At 37.8% G+C, this 16,636-nt stretch overlaps 1 protein-coding gene, 1 non-coding gene and 1 pseudogene across 5 annotated transcripts in view; 1 reads left to right on the top strand and 2 right to left on the bottom strand.

Annotated features, from left to right (window-relative positions):
- SINHCAF (SIN3-HDAC complex associated factor) overlaps nt 1-15,154 on the top strand; it is a 29,666-nt gene extending 14,512 nt beyond the window's left edge. For all 4 annotated transcript variants that reach the window (XM_060113474.1, XM_060113475.1, XM_060113477.1 and 1 more), the window contains exons 3-6: nt 1,463-1,562; nt 3,180-3,306; nt 9,272-9,422; nt 13,063-15,154. In XM_060113474.1, coding sequence (XP_059969457.1) covers nt 1,463-1,562; nt 3,180-3,306; nt 9,272-9,422; nt 13,063-13,222 — 538 coding nt within the window. In that variant the 3' untranslated portion in view covers nt 13,223-15,154. The remainder of the gene's footprint in view (nt 1-1,462; nt 1,563-3,179; nt 3,307-9,271; nt 9,423-13,062) is intronic.
- Nucleotides 15,155-15,878: 724 nt separating this feature from the next.
- On the bottom strand, nt 15,879-16,182 carry LOC132499446 (large ribosomal subunit protein uL16-like; annotated as a pseudogene).
- Nucleotides 16,183-16,239: 57 nt separating this feature from the next.
- On the bottom strand, nt 16,240-16,374 carry LOC132499626 (small nucleolar RNA SNORA70). The gene has a single exon (XR_009533866.1). It is a non-coding gene; the product is annotated as a small nucleolar RNA SNORA70 (small nucleolar RNA).
- Between the last annotated feature and the right edge of the window lie 262 nt (nt 16,375-16,636).

Raw genomic sequence — 16,636 nt, 5'->3', positions numbered from 1 at the left:
TTCTAAGCAAAGGGATTGGAACAGTGTGCTAATAATTAAAATCACTCATATTCTAATCTAGGTTATTTCAAGGCACTTGCTCTTAAAACAAATCAAACAATACTGACAGCCTTCCTTTTTCCAGATTATGAGGAACTACCAGATTAATTGTGGAGCCTTTTAGAAGTTATAATCAAACAAACCCTTTTGTTAACTTCAGGATGTACAAAGAGATTTTTTTAAAAAATTACCCTTATTCTCTCTTACAGTAATTGTCCTCCACTAGTTTTCTGTCCTTTGTATTGTTCTTCTAAATTATAGAAATATATTTTAACCCAGCCTGCTGAGGATACTAACAGGACTTAATGCTCTGCCCTGAAACCTGTCAGGCTATGTTAGCTTTTATTTTATAATTTCGTTCTTTATTTTATTTTTTTTTTCTTTTTGCGGTATGTGGGCCTCTCACTGTTGTGGCCTCTCCCGTTGCGGAGCACAGGCTCCGGACGCGCAGGCCCAGCGGCCATGGCTCACGGGCCCAGCCGCTCCGCGGCATATGGGATCCTCCCAGACCGGGGCACGAACCCGTATCCCCTGCATCGGCAGGCGGACTCCCAACCACTTGCGCCACCAGGGAGGCCCTCGTTCTTTATTTATCTTTTGACAATAAACCTCTGCTTAATAAAATGGAAATTACTTTCCAACAAATACTTGGATGAAGTAAAATACTTAAAGTTGAGCCATTTCCCATGTTAGAAATTAATTTCACCACTGTTCTTTCTTATCAAAACATTTTGTGGATTATTTATTGTTAATCGTAGACTTTGTACTTATTTTGAAGGTTGTCAGAGTCTCCACTAACCAACCTTGCCTTTTGAAATTACATTTTTCTCCTAATGTCTTTACTTCCAATTGTATATATAATAAATGTTATTAGTATTTTTCTGTGTATTTATAATACAGGAAAAGTGTAGTAAATGAAAAATTCCTCAGAGAGACAATTAAAAAATAGCTTGGTAACTATAGATTTCTTTCCCCCATGCAGATATATTCATAAAAAAAAAATTACAGTGCCTCTCTGGTTTTGTTTGTTGTGAAAGTAGAATATCACGGCACAGTTTTGTACTTAAAGGGTCGTGTTTTATTGCTTATGAAGTATCTACACATTTCAAGAAAGATTAATTGGACAGCATTGTTTAAAACCATGGTGACCAGGATCTTCTCTAGGTCTTAAATTTTGCTGTTGTTTTAAAAAACATTCTTTATTTTAAAATGACCAAATTGTAGCACATGGAATTGATTCATTGGATCTAGAAGTTAATTATATTTCTGAAATATTCTACAGAAACAATGGAACTGGATCACTCCAGACAATTAGAAATAACATCTATAAACTATAAATAGTGTTTTTTTCTAAAAGAAATGTACTTGCATGAGTTGTTTAATGTAAAGGAGACTAATAAAGGTTTGATTGTTTTCTTATCAGGTTACATGAGACTCGTTCAGGAGACATCTGTAATGCCTGTGTCCTGCTTGTGAAAAGATGGAAGAAATTGCCAGCAGGATCAAAAAAAAACTGGAATCATGTGAGTTCATCTTTCGTCTTTCTCAATTATACCTCTGTTATATTTAAAGTAACATTAATTTTTCCCCCTAATTTAGGAAATAATATGTTCCTAGGGTAGAAAAGTCTGAAAAGAATAAAGAAAAGCACTACTTGCTGCTCAGATATAATCACTTAACATTTTGACATTTTGGGGAGAAAAATAGCTTGGTATGGCATTTCTCTAAGGTTGTATCAAATATACCCATTTTTGGAGATTCACAGTGTACATTTCACATATTTTTAGGTTTAACCCAGAAATTCCTAGAGTTAATTAGACATGGATCCTTTTTTTCATCTCCTAGGATTATGTATGTCCTAATTCATGTTGGTACTAATGAGCACATTGGTTTATAATCAGAACTGGATTTAAAGCCTGCCTTTACCACTTACTAGTTGTGAACTTTGGGCAAGTGACATTTATTTATAAAGTGCAAAGATAATAGCTATCTCACAGAACTGTCGTAAGAACTGAATGTGATGATATATATAAAGTATAACACATAGTAATCACTCAGATAGAAGCTATTGTTATTGTCTATATTAAATCCAGTTGAGATCAAACTGGAATGTAAATGTGTTTTCTGTTTGCATTTCACTTTATAACGTCACTAGAATTCTTTAGAAAATACTTTCAATAACCAGAACGACACTGTTAGGTCTTACTTAATTTTTCTGTATGCTAGCTTGCAGAAGATTTATGACATTTATACAAAATGTTTGTTTTTAAGTGGGCAAAAAATATTTGTTTTTTACCTTTTTTCTTACACTAGCCTAACACTGTCCTTTGGTGACAATGTTTCATTATTATAATAGGTTTCTGTGGGTCTGTTAACCTATAAAAATGTGAGTTTTTCTTTAATTAATAGCTTACTTGGAGAAGATCCAAATTGTGATTTTGAAGGTGATGTCAACCTTTTTACATAAGGTTAGAAATCTGCAAATAGCCAATGTGAATGAAGGCATGAGAAATGAGACCATATGGGGCTAGACCAGTGGCCATGCTAGGCTGTGGAAGAACATGCCATTGCCCTCACGTGGCTGACCTCAGGGATTAAGGGTGTGTAGTAAAAAGAGCATAAAGCATAGGTCTGAAAACCCTGATTTGCGTCTGGGCCCCTTCCCCACCCACCCTTGCCCATTTACTAGCTTAGTGAAATAAGGCAAAATACATAGTTGAATATCTCTTGTTTTTCTTTACGCTAAAACTGGAGTAACAAATTACTGCTTACTGCTTTGTGGTGAAGTTAAAATCAAAAGTATGTGAAAACTTTTTTGTAAACTGCAGAACATCATCCTATAGAAATGTTAATTGTTGTTAGGTTTGGTTTTTCTTAACCTACTTGGGTCATTTTCACCATATATAAAATCTATGTAAATTTTTTGTCCAGCAGACTCCTACTGTTACTTACTTCAAAGGAAAAAAAACACTAGATAAATTATTCTTTAATACCATGTGATGATTAAAAGTGCACATGAGCTCTCAAACACTGAGTAGAAAATTCAAATTTGGCTCCTTCAAATAAGCATTTGTCTGAACCAAGGGAATACAGAGGTGTCATTTTTAAAATGGTATTAAATATTCAGTATTTTCTTCCAGGTGGTAGATGCAAGGGCAGGACCCAGTCTAAAGACTACCCTGAAACCAAAGAAAGTGAAAACTCTATCTGGAAACAGGATAAAAAGCAACCAGATCAGTAAACTGCAGAAGGAATTTAAACGTCACAGTAAGTTTGATATTGAAACATGAGGATTTAAGAATAGTTGTTTTGTTTTTGTCTGGGGTGGCACATGGCATGTATGGACCATTTTTTCTTTTATTGCTTTTTAAAAAAAGAGTGGGAGGCAATGTTGACTTGGGAGAGATATTTTATTTCTATGAAATCTTCGAACTTTCTCTTTGATTTTGGTGTCTTAAAAGTACTTTCAGAAGCCACTTCTTCAGATTGTGCTAAGAACACTCAGACCATTCTGATCTCTATTGACATCTTAATTTTCTAGAAGGTGAATTTTTCAAGTTTGTTTACTTGATTTTTATTCTTAAGGAGTTTGAGGCCTGGAGATATGCAGAAAGGTACATAAATAATTAGTGGACAATCTGAGACTAAAGCCCAGGTTCTCTGGAGAGTAATTTTGGAAATCATAACTCAGATATTGCAGTAAAAGCCAGCCTCAAGACCTTTAGGTTTAAGGGGGCTTGGTGTGTTGTGTGGGATGAGAGGATGGGAAAGGAATGATAAATTAATATTAAGCTCATCTACTTTTATTGGAAGTCATTGGGGGCAGGGGACCTTTTGTGGTACTACTGTATTTAGGAATTTAGATTTCAGATTTTTTTTTTTTTTTTTGCGGTACACGGGCCTCTCACTGCTGTGGCCTCTCCCGCCGTGGAGCACAGGCTCTGGACGCGCAGGCCCAACGGCCATGGCTCACGGGCCCAGCCGCTCCACGGCATGTGGGATCTTCCCGGACCAGGGCACGAACCCGTGTCCCCTGCATCGGCAGGCGGACTCTCAACCACTGCGCCACTAGGGAAGCCCTAGATTTCAGATTTTGAAAAGGAAATCCACTGCATATAATGTTATTATGTTATTTATTACGCCCAGGGGGATCTGAGGCAGCACTATTGAATCAAACACATCAGTGTTTCTGTGGGGAAAATGTAGGCGTATTCATCTAGGTGGAATAAACTAACTGTAAATAAGCTAGTCAGGTTTGCTTACCTAATTATAGTCCAGGTCGGGCCAGATTTTGTGACCAAATTGGTTAGGAATAAACGTTTGTTTTGAGAACCTTTTCAGAATTGTAGGTGGACCTGTATTGGAATTTTTAGGATTAAAAAAAAAAAAAAAAACTGGGGAATTCCCTGGCGGTCCAGTGGTTAGGACTCTGAGGTTCCACCGCAGGGGGCACGAGTTCCATCCCTGGTTGGGGAACTAAGATGCCGCATCCCGCACAGTGCGGCTAAAAAAAAAAAAAAATTTGTAGGACCTTGTTAGACAAAGTTTTATCAATCAGTGCTTGTTTTAGAAAAATGGAAAAAGACAAGTTACTGATCAGATAGAATGAGAAGAAGGAAGGAGAACTATCATCTCTTGAGCATTTTGGTATATGTACCAAGCACTTTACATACATAATTATCCCAATGATTTCTATTTTAGAGATTAGGATAGGAAGTACAAAGTAGTGATTTCACCTTGACCCGAGGTCACTTAGTAAGTGGTAGAGATGAATTTGACCTGGGGTTTGTCTAATTTCAAAGCCCTGTGCTGTTTCTACAATATCATTCTGCTCTCTGGGATAGTGTAACTCATGCCACAGGACTCCAAAGTCCTTCCAGATCTGCTACTGACTCTGCTCTCAGGTAAGTTGGTGTTACCAGTCCATAGTTATTCTGTTAATATATTTAATCTTTGGCTAAAATATTTTAATACATTTATGGTAAAATATTTAGGCAACATCAAATATGTGTATATTTTAATTATACATGTTTGTTTCTTAACCAGCTATCACCAAGGGGGGAAGAAAGACTGACTCTACCCTTTATTCTCTTTAAATGTTTTAGTGAACATTTAGAAAATAGTAATTTTCTTCTATAACTTGAGGGGTAGAGAAATTGATATTCATTGTATATTCTTAGCGTCTCCCTTTAATGATAGGGAAAGTGACATCTGACTAACTTTTGCCTTACCTAAGGGAATATGTCCAGTGTAATTTTAGATTTTTGTGATAAAGCTGTGCTGTGGAGGGGTTGGAAACTGAAAATAACTGGGTTTTGGAAACTCAGAGTGAAACATGATTTTCCCAGGTGCATTGTGAATTGCTAGCAGCTGTGTGCACCATAACAGTTTTGAGATATTTGAATTTTTATACATCACCCACTAAATGGTTTCCCTGTCTCTGGTTATATATTTGCTTCCATGCATTTTGCATGTACTTGCCCTGTATTCCTCTTCTTGGGGCATTCTTTCCTTTGTGGTGTACTGGAAAAAGGCATTGGACCTAGGGCTTGAAGATCTGGATTTGAGTTACAGTTCTTGAACAAATATGTGACCCTGGTGTTGCTTAACATTTAACCACAATTTCCTAATCAGAGAAGTGAGGATAATCAAGTAAAAGGGGTTTTGCAAAACAAAACAAAGCGAAATAAATTCCCATACAAAGGTTAGCCATTCTTTTTGTCATTCTTCTTCCTAAAACCTGCAATGATTCTGGTTGCTGTAGAATAAAATGGAAAACCCCTAGCAAGTCTTTGGATGTACCCTTTTAGGGAAAGGGTCAGTTCCCTTCGTGTGCATAGTGTATTCTGCTTCCACAATTTTACTCATCGTCCCCACCTACCCCATGCTATCTAACTAGGCTTTTGTGCCTTTCCAAATCCTACCTACCTAATGTTTAAGACTTCAAAAATTATAGTTCTTTGAAGAATTTCCAGATTTACATTCTAGAAGAGAGGGTTTTTTTTTTCCCTAACTGCGATTCTATATATAATTGTATCCTAGTGTCCCAGGTGTTAGATTGAACCATGTAAAATTGCCATTTTTATAGGTAGACATGGTCAAATAACTGCAATTTCAAATGGTTCATAGATATTAAACACTTCCTAGGATAGTGATGACTATCACTAGAGCAGCATAGAGATGACCGCTATTGCTGTTAATTATTAGGGCAGTCTTTTGTTTTTTTTTCTAAACACACACCCTAGCAGTATATGTGCTGTTTATTTAGTTAGTTAGTTTGCACTGGGTCTTAGTTGCGACCTGTGGGATCTTTAGTTGCAGCGTGCGGACTTCTTAGTTGCGACATGTGGACTTCTTCTTAGTTGCAGCACGCGGACTCTTATTTGTGGCATGCAGGCTTCTCAGTTGCGGTATGTGGACTTCTTAGTTGTGGCACGCATGCAGGATCTAGTTCCCCAACCAGGGATCGAACTTGGGCCCCTTGCATTGGGAGCGCGGAGTCTTACTCACTGGACCACCACGGAAGTCCCAGGGAAGTCTTTTAAATATTCCTGTAGACTTATTCCTGTAAAGCATGCTACTCCTTATTTACTCATTCATTCATTCATTCATTTATTATTCTTTTTTTAATATTCTTTTCCATTATGGTTTATCATAGGATATTGAATATAGTCCTCTGTGCTATACAGTAGGACCTTGGTGTTTATCCATCCTGTATGTAACAGCTTACAGCTGCTAACCCCACCCTCCTACTTCCTCTCTCCCTCAGCCCCATCCCCCTTGGCAACAACCAGTCTATTCTCTATGTCCGTGATTCTGTTTCTGTTTCATAGATAGGTTCATTTGTGTCATATTTCAGATTCCACATATAAGTAATTTCATATGGTATTTGTCTTTCTCTTTCTGACTTACTTCACTTAGTATGATAATCTCTAGTTGCATCCATCTTGCTGCACATGGCATTATTTCATTCTTTTTTATGTAAAGCCTGCTACTCTTGAGAATTTTGTTCGGTTGTTTTTTCATGAAGTTAAGCTATTCATATTTTGGAAGTAAATGAACATATTAAAAACACCAATGGTGCTTTCTTTGTTTTAGATACTTAATTTTATGCTATTGTATATAAACTTTTGTTAATAGAAAATGCTTGTGAGCGCTATTCAAAAAAGTTTTCTTTAGTCTGTTTCTTCCCATGTAGGATATGACACAGGGTTTGATGTCTAGTGGATACTTAATAAATATTTGATTAGTTCTATGAATTGGAGGATTATTCTATCCACCTATCCTGGGGGTGGGGTGGTGAGTCTTTAGTCAAAGGTAAGATGTGTGGTAGGCTCAACCCCTGTCTGATATTGCTGTTACTGAGAGTAGCAGTATGATAGCTTTATAGCTCAGTGACTATCAACCAAAAGATTTATTTTCTGGCTTGTAAATTTATATGAAGTCTTCTGAGGGCAAAAACACTAAATCATGTTTAGCTTGTATCTCATGAATTGCCTTTACTCCTTATTAAGTCAGGATCTATTGTTTTCCCTTTATGGGTAAGGTATCATTTTTCTTTGGATGCTTTCAAGATTTTTTTCTTTTTCTTTAACGTTCAGAAGTTTAATTATAATGTGTCTTGGCATTGATTTCTTTGGGTATATCCTGTTTGGAGTTTGCTCAGCTTCTTGAATCTATGGGTCTATGTCTCTTGCCAAGTTTGGCACGTTTTCAGCCGTTATACTTGAGTATTTTTTCACCTCCGCCCTCTTTCTCCTCTTCTTCCGGGACTGCAGTCACATGAATGTATGTTTTTTGCTGTAGTTCCACAGGTCTCTAAGGCTCTTTCATTTGTTTTCTTTGTGTTGTACAGGTTGGGTAATTTCTGTTGCTCTTTCTTCCAGTTCACTGATTGTTTCCTCTGTTCCCTCCATTCTGCTGTTGAGCCCGTCTACTGAGCTTTTTATTTCATTTATTGTATTTTTTCAGTTTGGATTGCAGTTCCTTGGTTCTTTATAGCTGCTTTTTTTTTTTTTTTTTTTAAACTGAGACCTACTTGCTGAGGCTATGTTTTCATTTATTTCAAGCTTGTTCATAATGGCTTATTGAAGCATTTTTGTCATAGCTGCTTTAAAATCTTTGTCAGATCATTCTAACGTCTCTGTCATCTTGGCGTTTAATAGATGCTTGACTTTTCATTCAATTTGAGATCTTCCTGGTTCTGGATATGATAACGATTTTTTATTGAAACCTAGACATTTTAAAAGTGTGTTGTGAGACTCTGAGTTTTATTACTTGTTTTAACTGGCTTTTTTTTTTTCCAGAAGGGGAAATGGGGGGGGGCACCACCTTGTTACTGCCAAGTGGTGTTAAAAGTCAGGTTCCCCCTAACTTTTAACCTCCTTTCCAGCCTCCTTTGGTATCTGAGGTAGGAGGAGCTCCTGACTGTGGCTGGGTGGGGGTGGGCTGGGAATTAAGGCTCCCATGTGGTAAGGGTGCTCCTGTTCCTGGTGGGCCACAGTGAAGGCCCTGACTCTTCAGAGGGCTTCCACTGACATCACCCTGGTGGAGGTGTTGGGGGGCCTCCTAACAGTCTTGGGAGGATGGAAACCTAGGCTCCCCACTTGGCTTTTGCTCCTGTGGGTGCGGGTGGGGACCCTTCTTTTTCTGTGGTGTTTGGCTGGAGTAAAGGCGTTATTGTCTCTGAAAGGATTCCTCTTTCGCTAAGCTGCCCCTTTCCTGGTCCTTTGGCTAGAGAGGGCAGGCTTCTGTTGGCTCTGTGTGTGTGTGTGTGTGTGTGTATGTGTGTGTGTGTGTGTGTCTATGTCTATATCTGCACCCATTGGCATTTCTGAGTTGTTGGCTTCTTCAGCTGCAGGACTGGGGTTTAGGAGGCAAAAAGAAAACCCATAAAAGCTGGGTAGCTCACCCCCGCTTCCTTCCTTAAGTCTCGAGCTCACTAGCTGTTGCCGACTTTCAGGGTGTTTAGTTTTGTTTTATATGTTGTGTCCGTATCTATTTTTAGTTGTACTTATTAGCAGGAGAATAGAGAAAAGTATGTCGGCTCTTCATCTTATTGGAAGCTCATTTTCTTTTAGATACACTTTAGTACAAATATCTTCAAATGTCAGTAGTGCATAGAAAATAAATTTTTTCTTTTTTTTAAATTATCTCATTCACTGTGTTTTATGCTGAGGCTTAGTTGCAGCTGCATATAGTGAAATTATAATTTGTTTTCACTTTATTTCAGATTCTGATGCTCACAGTACCACCTCAAGTGCCTCTCCAGCTCAATCTCCTTGTTATAGTAACCAGTCAGATGATGGCTCAGATACAGAGATGGCTTCTGGCTCTAACAGAACGCCAGTGTTTTCCTTTTTAGATCTCACATACTGGAAAAGGTAAAAGCAACAGAAAATATCTCTCTAACCAGCAAACCTTCTTAATTATAGGCAACGGTTTCCCACTTCCTTAGCAATTAAATGGCATTTGGCACACAGCTGGTAGCATGTGTGTTCGGAGGTGGATTAGGCAAGAATGGAGCTGAGAGTGTGGATTTTGTGTGTGTTTTTTTCTATTAAAATTGATTTAAGGTGGAAATCATGTTAAGAAATCTAAATTTCCTATGATGGAGTATACTAGGTATTCATTCTGACCAACTCGCCCACTGAAAAAAGTAAAAGGGCTAGAAGTATATATATTTTTATGTCTTTAAAAATGGCATTAACGGGCTTCCCTGGTGGCGCAGTGGTTGAGAGTCCGCCTGCCGATGCAGGGGACACGGGTTTGTGCCCCGGTCCGGGAAGATCCCACATGCCGCGGTGCGGCTGGGCCCGTGAGCCATGGCCGTTGAGCCTGTGCATCTGGAGCCTGTGCTCTGCAACGGGGGAGGCCACAACAGTGAGAGGCCCGCGTACCGCAAAAAAAAAAAAAAAAAAAAAATGGCATTAACAAGTAGACAAGTTAATAAGAAATAATCAGAGGCCAAATGCTGAGTGAATGAGGGACCCCAAAGTCAAAAAAGAGATAATAGACTAGGAAAGAGAGAATATTTAAAGAGAAAGTGGTTAAGGATTTTCTAGTTCACAGATTTGGGAAGACTAACAAGTTAAAAGCAAGGTAATAAGCAATTATCTTATGGGTGAAGAAGTTTCACCCATAGATACATCATAGGGAAACTATGGAACATGGGAGGCAAAGCAGATTTTAAGTAGTGAGAAAATAAAGACATTATTTTCAAAGGAACAGCAAACCTACAAGCTGAATTCTCAGCATGAACAACGAAAGCCATAAAACAATAGATTAATACCTTCAATGGCCCAAGAGACAATAGCTCTCAACTTAAAATTATATATATGTAGCAAAAATATCTTTCGTAAATGAGGGCATAGGACTTTTTGACTAGAAAAAGAAAATTGAGAGTTTGCTGCCAAACTGACTCAATAACAAAAATTCTATAGGCAGAAAAAAGAGCTCCAAGATTGAAATTCTGAGAAGGATAAATAAATATTTGTTGCCTATAGGTAAATTTAAACAAACACTGAAGGCTTAAAATGATAATAGATGGGAATTTTTAAAAAAAGAATTAAATGACAACAGTAACATATAAGTCAAAGTAATAGAAGTGATGGGAGTTAAAATGTCCTAATATCTTTGTATTGTTGACAATAAATGTATTGAATAACTTTAGAGTTTGATTAATTAACTGTATAACCACTAAAAGAATAAAAATAAGAATGTAAAACCTCCAGAGAAGAAGGGAAGGATGGAGAGTTTTAAAATATACCTAGCAGGACTTCCCTGGTGGCGCAGTGGTTAAAAATCCGCCTGCCAATGCAGGGGACATGGGTTCGATCCCTGGTCCAGGAAGATCCCATATGCTGTGGAGCAAGTAAGCCCGTGCACCACAACTACTGAGCCCGTAAGCCACAACTACTGAAGCCTGTGCGCCTAGAGCCCGTGCTCCACAACAAGAGAAGCCACCGCAATGAGAAGCCTGCGTGCCGCAACGAAGAGCAGCCCCTGTTCACTGCAACTAGAGAAAGCCTGCTTGCAGCAACGAAGACCCAACGCATCCATAAATCAATCAATCTAGCAAAATAAAATGACGAAAACCTCCATATATTTGTAAATTAAGAAACCATGGGTTCAAGAAGAATGTATAAGTTAGAAAATCCTTATAACTAAAAAAAAAACTGAAAAATACCACAAATGAAAACGTGTGGTATGAAGTTAAAGAGGTAGATAGAAGAAAAGTTGCCTTTAACGCTTCTTACAAAAGAAAGATTTCAAATAAATGAAGTTACATGTATCCAATTTAAAGATTAATGAAGCTCAATATAAAGAAAAATAAAAGCAAGGAGATCCTAAAGATAGGAGTAGAAATAAATGGAGTAGAAAATCAATATGAATGGATAGTATCAGTAAAGCTAAGAGTTGGTTCTTGAAAAAGATAACCAAAAAAGTTACTAGAGATAAAGCAGGTCAAGAAAAAGAGATGGCACCGATAAGCATCTTGGATAAGAAAAGGGAGATTCAGCTATAGAAAAAGCAGAAGTTTAGAAGACAATAGGATATTAGAAACAGCTTCATGACAATAAATTTGAACATATAGGTGAAATGGATACATTAGTAGAAAAAGACCGTTCACCAAAACTGTCTCAGGAAAAAGTAGAAAACCTGAATTGTCTCCTAATAAAGGAATGGATTCAGTGGTCAGAAGTCTTCCCTCAAAAAATCCCAGGCCTAGATAGACAAATTCTACCAAACATTCCAGAAACAAATGATTCTAATCTTGCACTGGCTTTTCCAGATTATGGATAAAAGAGGGCATAGGCTCCAAGCATTCTATGAGGCTAACATAACTTTGATATGTCATAAACAATATATCATAACTAGATTAGATTTATTCTAGGGATGTGAGATTGTTTGAAGCATTAGAAAGCCAACTAATATAATTTGAGTTTCCTAAAGGAGGGAGAAAATGCCTACTGTCTTAGTGGTATATTGAAGATGTTTGATAAATTTGAACTTCGCTTCAAGGTTTAAAATAAAACCTTTAGCAAAATACGAATAGAAGGGAACAACGTTGATAAATAATTTGCATTTTCGAGTAAAGTTGAACACGTTCCCATTCCTATAGCCCAGCAACGTAACCTAGGAAAAAACCTTCAGACCTGTGCACCAGTATGTACAGCATGTTTGTAATAGCAAAAATTGTCCCATCAGAAGGAGAGTGGGTAAATTGTGGTATATTCACATGGTGGAATACCGTACATAAGTTAAAATGAAATAAAGCTCTAACAATATGTATGAATGTCAGTCACTGTTGAGCAAAAAAATTGCAGCATACAATGTGATTCCATATATATGCATTTCTATATATATATATATTTTAATATATTACATATATGAGTTAACAAGCAATATGTTTAGAGATGCAAACGTTGTATGTAAAGAAAAAAACGGAGTGATAAACCTGAAATTAAGGAGGAGAGAATGAGATTGGGTGGACTGGGATTGGAGAGGGGCATACGGGGGACTTCATAGGAAATAATAGTTTTTTTTAGAGTGTGTGATCCATGGATGATTTGTTGTGTTGTCATTTTTGTATGCCTTTATGTATATTTGATAGTATGTGTATATATTTTTTGTCTGTTCAGTATTAAAATAAAACCACCAGCTGTATCAGCCTGTTGACGGTGGCTGTTTTCTTTAACATTTGGTGATTTTGGGAGGAAACCGTTTATAACTTTTGGAGCAGCCTCTGAAACTGACTGCTGTCTCTCAGGTTGCCTTCTTCCCCCTTAATATTTGATAAGATTCCAGTGTGGGATTTAAGGCGCCTGGGTAATTCCCATTACCTAGCAAACTGGGGTCACTCTAGGAGCCCATTCATTAGGAATGTGATGAGATTGTGGAAGTAGAACCTTTGATCATGCTGTACTAGTTGTAATGATGAGTAGATTTTTCCTTTTTTTGTATTCCTGTTTTTCTGCCTTATTTAATATATTTTGTTCTCTCTCCATTTTTTTCTTTTAGACAGAAAATATGCTGTGGCATTATCTATAAAGGCCGTTTTGGGGAAGTCCTCATCGACACACATCTATTCAAGCCTTGCTGCAGCAATAAGAAAGCAGCTGCTGAGAAGCCGGAGGTGCAGGGGCCAGAGCCTCTGCCCATCTCTACTCAGGAGTGGTGACTGAGGTTGATGTAGAAGGGGAACAAAAAAATGAGTTAAATTTTGGAAAACACCAACAAAATGACCTTCCTATTTTTAACTTGGATACCTGTTATTCTGCCAAAAGTTGATTTCTAGAATAGTTTTGAGTGGGTTATTTTCCCTCCAGTTCCACAAAGTCTGAAGCCGGTATCTAGCTTACTAAAAGAAAAAAAAGAAGTGTACATAATATTTAAGATGCTGAGTATTTCATAGGAAAGCTGAATGCTGCTGTAAAGTGCTCTTTAAGGCTTTTTTTTAAAAAAAAAATCCCCTTCTAATGAATGAAATTAGGGGAATTTCAGGGGACAGAGATGGGATTTGTTGTATGATAAACGTATGTAGTTTTAGTCTTTCTATATTGAGAAGCAGTGGTTGGGGCATTTTTTAAGATGGCTGGCTACACTTGTTTTCCTTCGTTATAATAAATTTGTCATAACTCAGTAAACACAGACTTGCCCCTAGAGGTAGTTGTTAATAACTTTGAAATATTAAGGCGTTGCCAAGGTTCTGATGATTCAAACCTGTACTACTGAATATTAAGCAGGACGGACTAAGCTCTCTAGTGCGAATATCTTGAAGGAGTAATTTCTAAATATACAGAGGTAACTTGACTGTATATGTTGCATCCTGTGTCACCTCCCTCCATATTGATATTTGATAAAGTTTTTAATTTATATGAAACTTCTAAAGCATAATCAAAGTTCCTCTTGGGGAAATGTCACATCTTTAGGATAGGCAATCCTATATGAATAGTACCAAAGCATTACCCCTTGGTAGAGAATGCACTCTATTAAAAACGTTAAATTATCTGAAAAATAAAATGTGCAAGTCTTCAGGATGGCACATGAAAAAAACAAAGGTTAATGCTTCTTGGGGCACATTTCTTAGAGGGCTTGCAAGTGTGTAAATAATTTATGTTACATGACTGGTGACTTCATTGAAAATCTGCACAATTCAGTTTTAGCTCTGGATTACTTCGGTTGACCTTTGTGAAGGTTTTATCTGTGTAGAATGGTTGTTTGACTTGTTTTAACCTATTAGGGTTTTGGGTTTTGGGTTTTTGTTTTTTGTTTTTCATTCAATATTAAAGTAAAATTCTACTAAAAGAAAAGAGGTGTGTGTTAATGCTGAGTGGGTTGGTTTTGGTTTGGTTTCTTTTAGTCAGGCTTTCTGAACATTGAGGTGTTAGATTATACATCCTAAACGTGGAGCTCTTCAATTGTAAAACCTTCATTAAAAGCCTTTTACTTGAACCCAAACCAAAGTACTATCTATTGCCTCTTTTCTAAAAGTTCAGGAAGAATATATCACCAGTTCAGACTTTTCATAATGCGGGAGGGTCATTTGCCTACCTTGTAATAACATGACTCAGTGCTTATTTTTAAAACTGGATTTTAAAGATTGGATAGTATAAGTAACAAGAAGGAGTGAGCCAATTTTTATGGGTACCCTATAGTTTTATAGTTCTTAATCTAAGCTTAAAATTTTATATTTCTTCCTTTGGAAAAAACTACAAGCCACCATATGCACAGACTACATAGTGAGTTGGGTCAGCTTTCCCACAGACTTTGAGGTGTATTACAAGAATCCCAGCCATTATCATCTTCCTCCTGAGTTATTTTGAAATGGTTTTTTTTTTCTCTCTTTTTATTTTGTACATTTTGGCTGCAGTATTGGTGGTAGAATATACTATAATATGGATCATCTCTACTTCTGTATTTATTTATTTATTACTAGACCTCAACCACAGTCTTCTTTTTCCCCTTCCACCTCTCTTTGCCTGTAGGATGTACTGTATGTAGTCATGCACTTTGTATTAATATATTAGAAATCTACAAATCTGTTTTGTACTTTTTATACTGTTGGATACTTATAATCAAGACTTTTACTAGGGTATTGAATAAATTTAGTCTTACTAGAAAATAAAAGAAGCTGTTTTGTGGCTTTGTCTGAAAGGTGTTCTTAAGAGTAATTAATGTTTTTGACCCTCACAGATACTCAGTGTAAGCCCTTAGTATTATTAACAAGCCATGAAGGAAAGAAGTCCTCTTCACTGAGAAATACAGACTTTAAAATACAGATCTTCCTCCACTTACCATGGGGTTACGTCCCAATAAACCCAAAGTAGGTTGAAAATATTGTAAGTCAAAAACGCATTTAATACATCATAGCTTAGCCTAGTCTACCTTAAACATGCTCAGAACATTTACATTAGCTTACAGTTGGCAAAATCATCTAACACAAAACCTATTTTTCATTAAAGTGTTGACTATCTCATGTAATTCATTGACTACTGTACTGAAAGTGAAAGCCAGAATGGCTAAATGTACTGGTAGTTTACCCTCCTGATTGCGTGGCTGACTGGGGTCTGTGGCTCACTGTGGCTCCCTGCTGCCGCTGCATCACAAGAGTGTCATATACTGCATATTGCTAGCCTGGGAAAAGATCACAACTGAAGTCTGATTTCTACTGAATGCATATCGCTTTTGCACAACCGTTAAGTCAAAAAATCCTGAGTTGAACCATCATTAAGTCGGAGACTGACAGTAAAGGACATTTTTTGTTGTTGTTGACAGGGACAAGTAAGTAGGGTTTATTGGTGGGCGTGGGTGGGGAGGGGGCAGCGCCGAGGCTCTCACGAGTGCAGGGCCCGCCATTTGTCCAGGGGGCCACGATTGGGGATGTACGTGACCCCACAGCCATCTGAGATGAGCTGCTTTTCTGCCACCATGTTTTCAAAGTTCATCTGCATTAAACTTAGTAAATCCCCACTTCTTGGAGATGTGGATCTTCTGGCGGCCAGGGAACTTGAACTTGGCCCTGCGGAGGGCCTCAATCATATGCTCCTTGTTCTGCATCTTGGTGCAGATGAACATTATGACCTGGCCAATGTGGACCCTGGCCACTGTGCCCTGGGGCTTTCCAAAGGCAATACGCATACCTTTGTGGAGCCTAGACTGGGGACAGCATGTCAGTCATTAATGTCCGCTGGAAAGGGCTGTCTCCAAGGTCCCTTAGGGCAACCCATACAGGCAACAGGCTGCATATACTACTGAGGAGGCTGCTGTTTGCAGCCATTGCGCACCGGGCCCCCATGGGGAAAAGAGCACAGTCGGCTTAACTGGCTGCAAATGTAAAAGACATTTTTTTTGGTAAAAGACATTTTAACTGATGCGCACGATAATTAACCTAATGGATAAGATGATTTTAACAGTGAAGGACAAAAGGTCTCCAGTGTTTCAGTGTCTGTAATATGGTTTTATTAGTATTGTCTATGGACATAGTGGGAAGCAGCATTGAGACTTTAGAGAAACTATAAAAGGTAGTTATAGAGAAAGGTAGATTTTGGGATTGGGGTCAGACCCGGGTTCTCTGATTCCTGGCTCTACCCCC

Source organism: Mesoplodon densirostris, chromosome 11 (genome assembly GCF_025265405.1).
Source record: "Mesoplodon densirostris isolate mMesDen1 chromosome 11, mMesDen1 primary haplotype, whole genome shotgun sequence".
NCBI lineage: Eukaryota > Metazoa > Chordata > Mammalia > Artiodactyla > Ziphiidae > Mesoplodon > Mesoplodon densirostris.
This window is presented reverse-complemented; position numbering and strand designations above follow the sequence as displayed.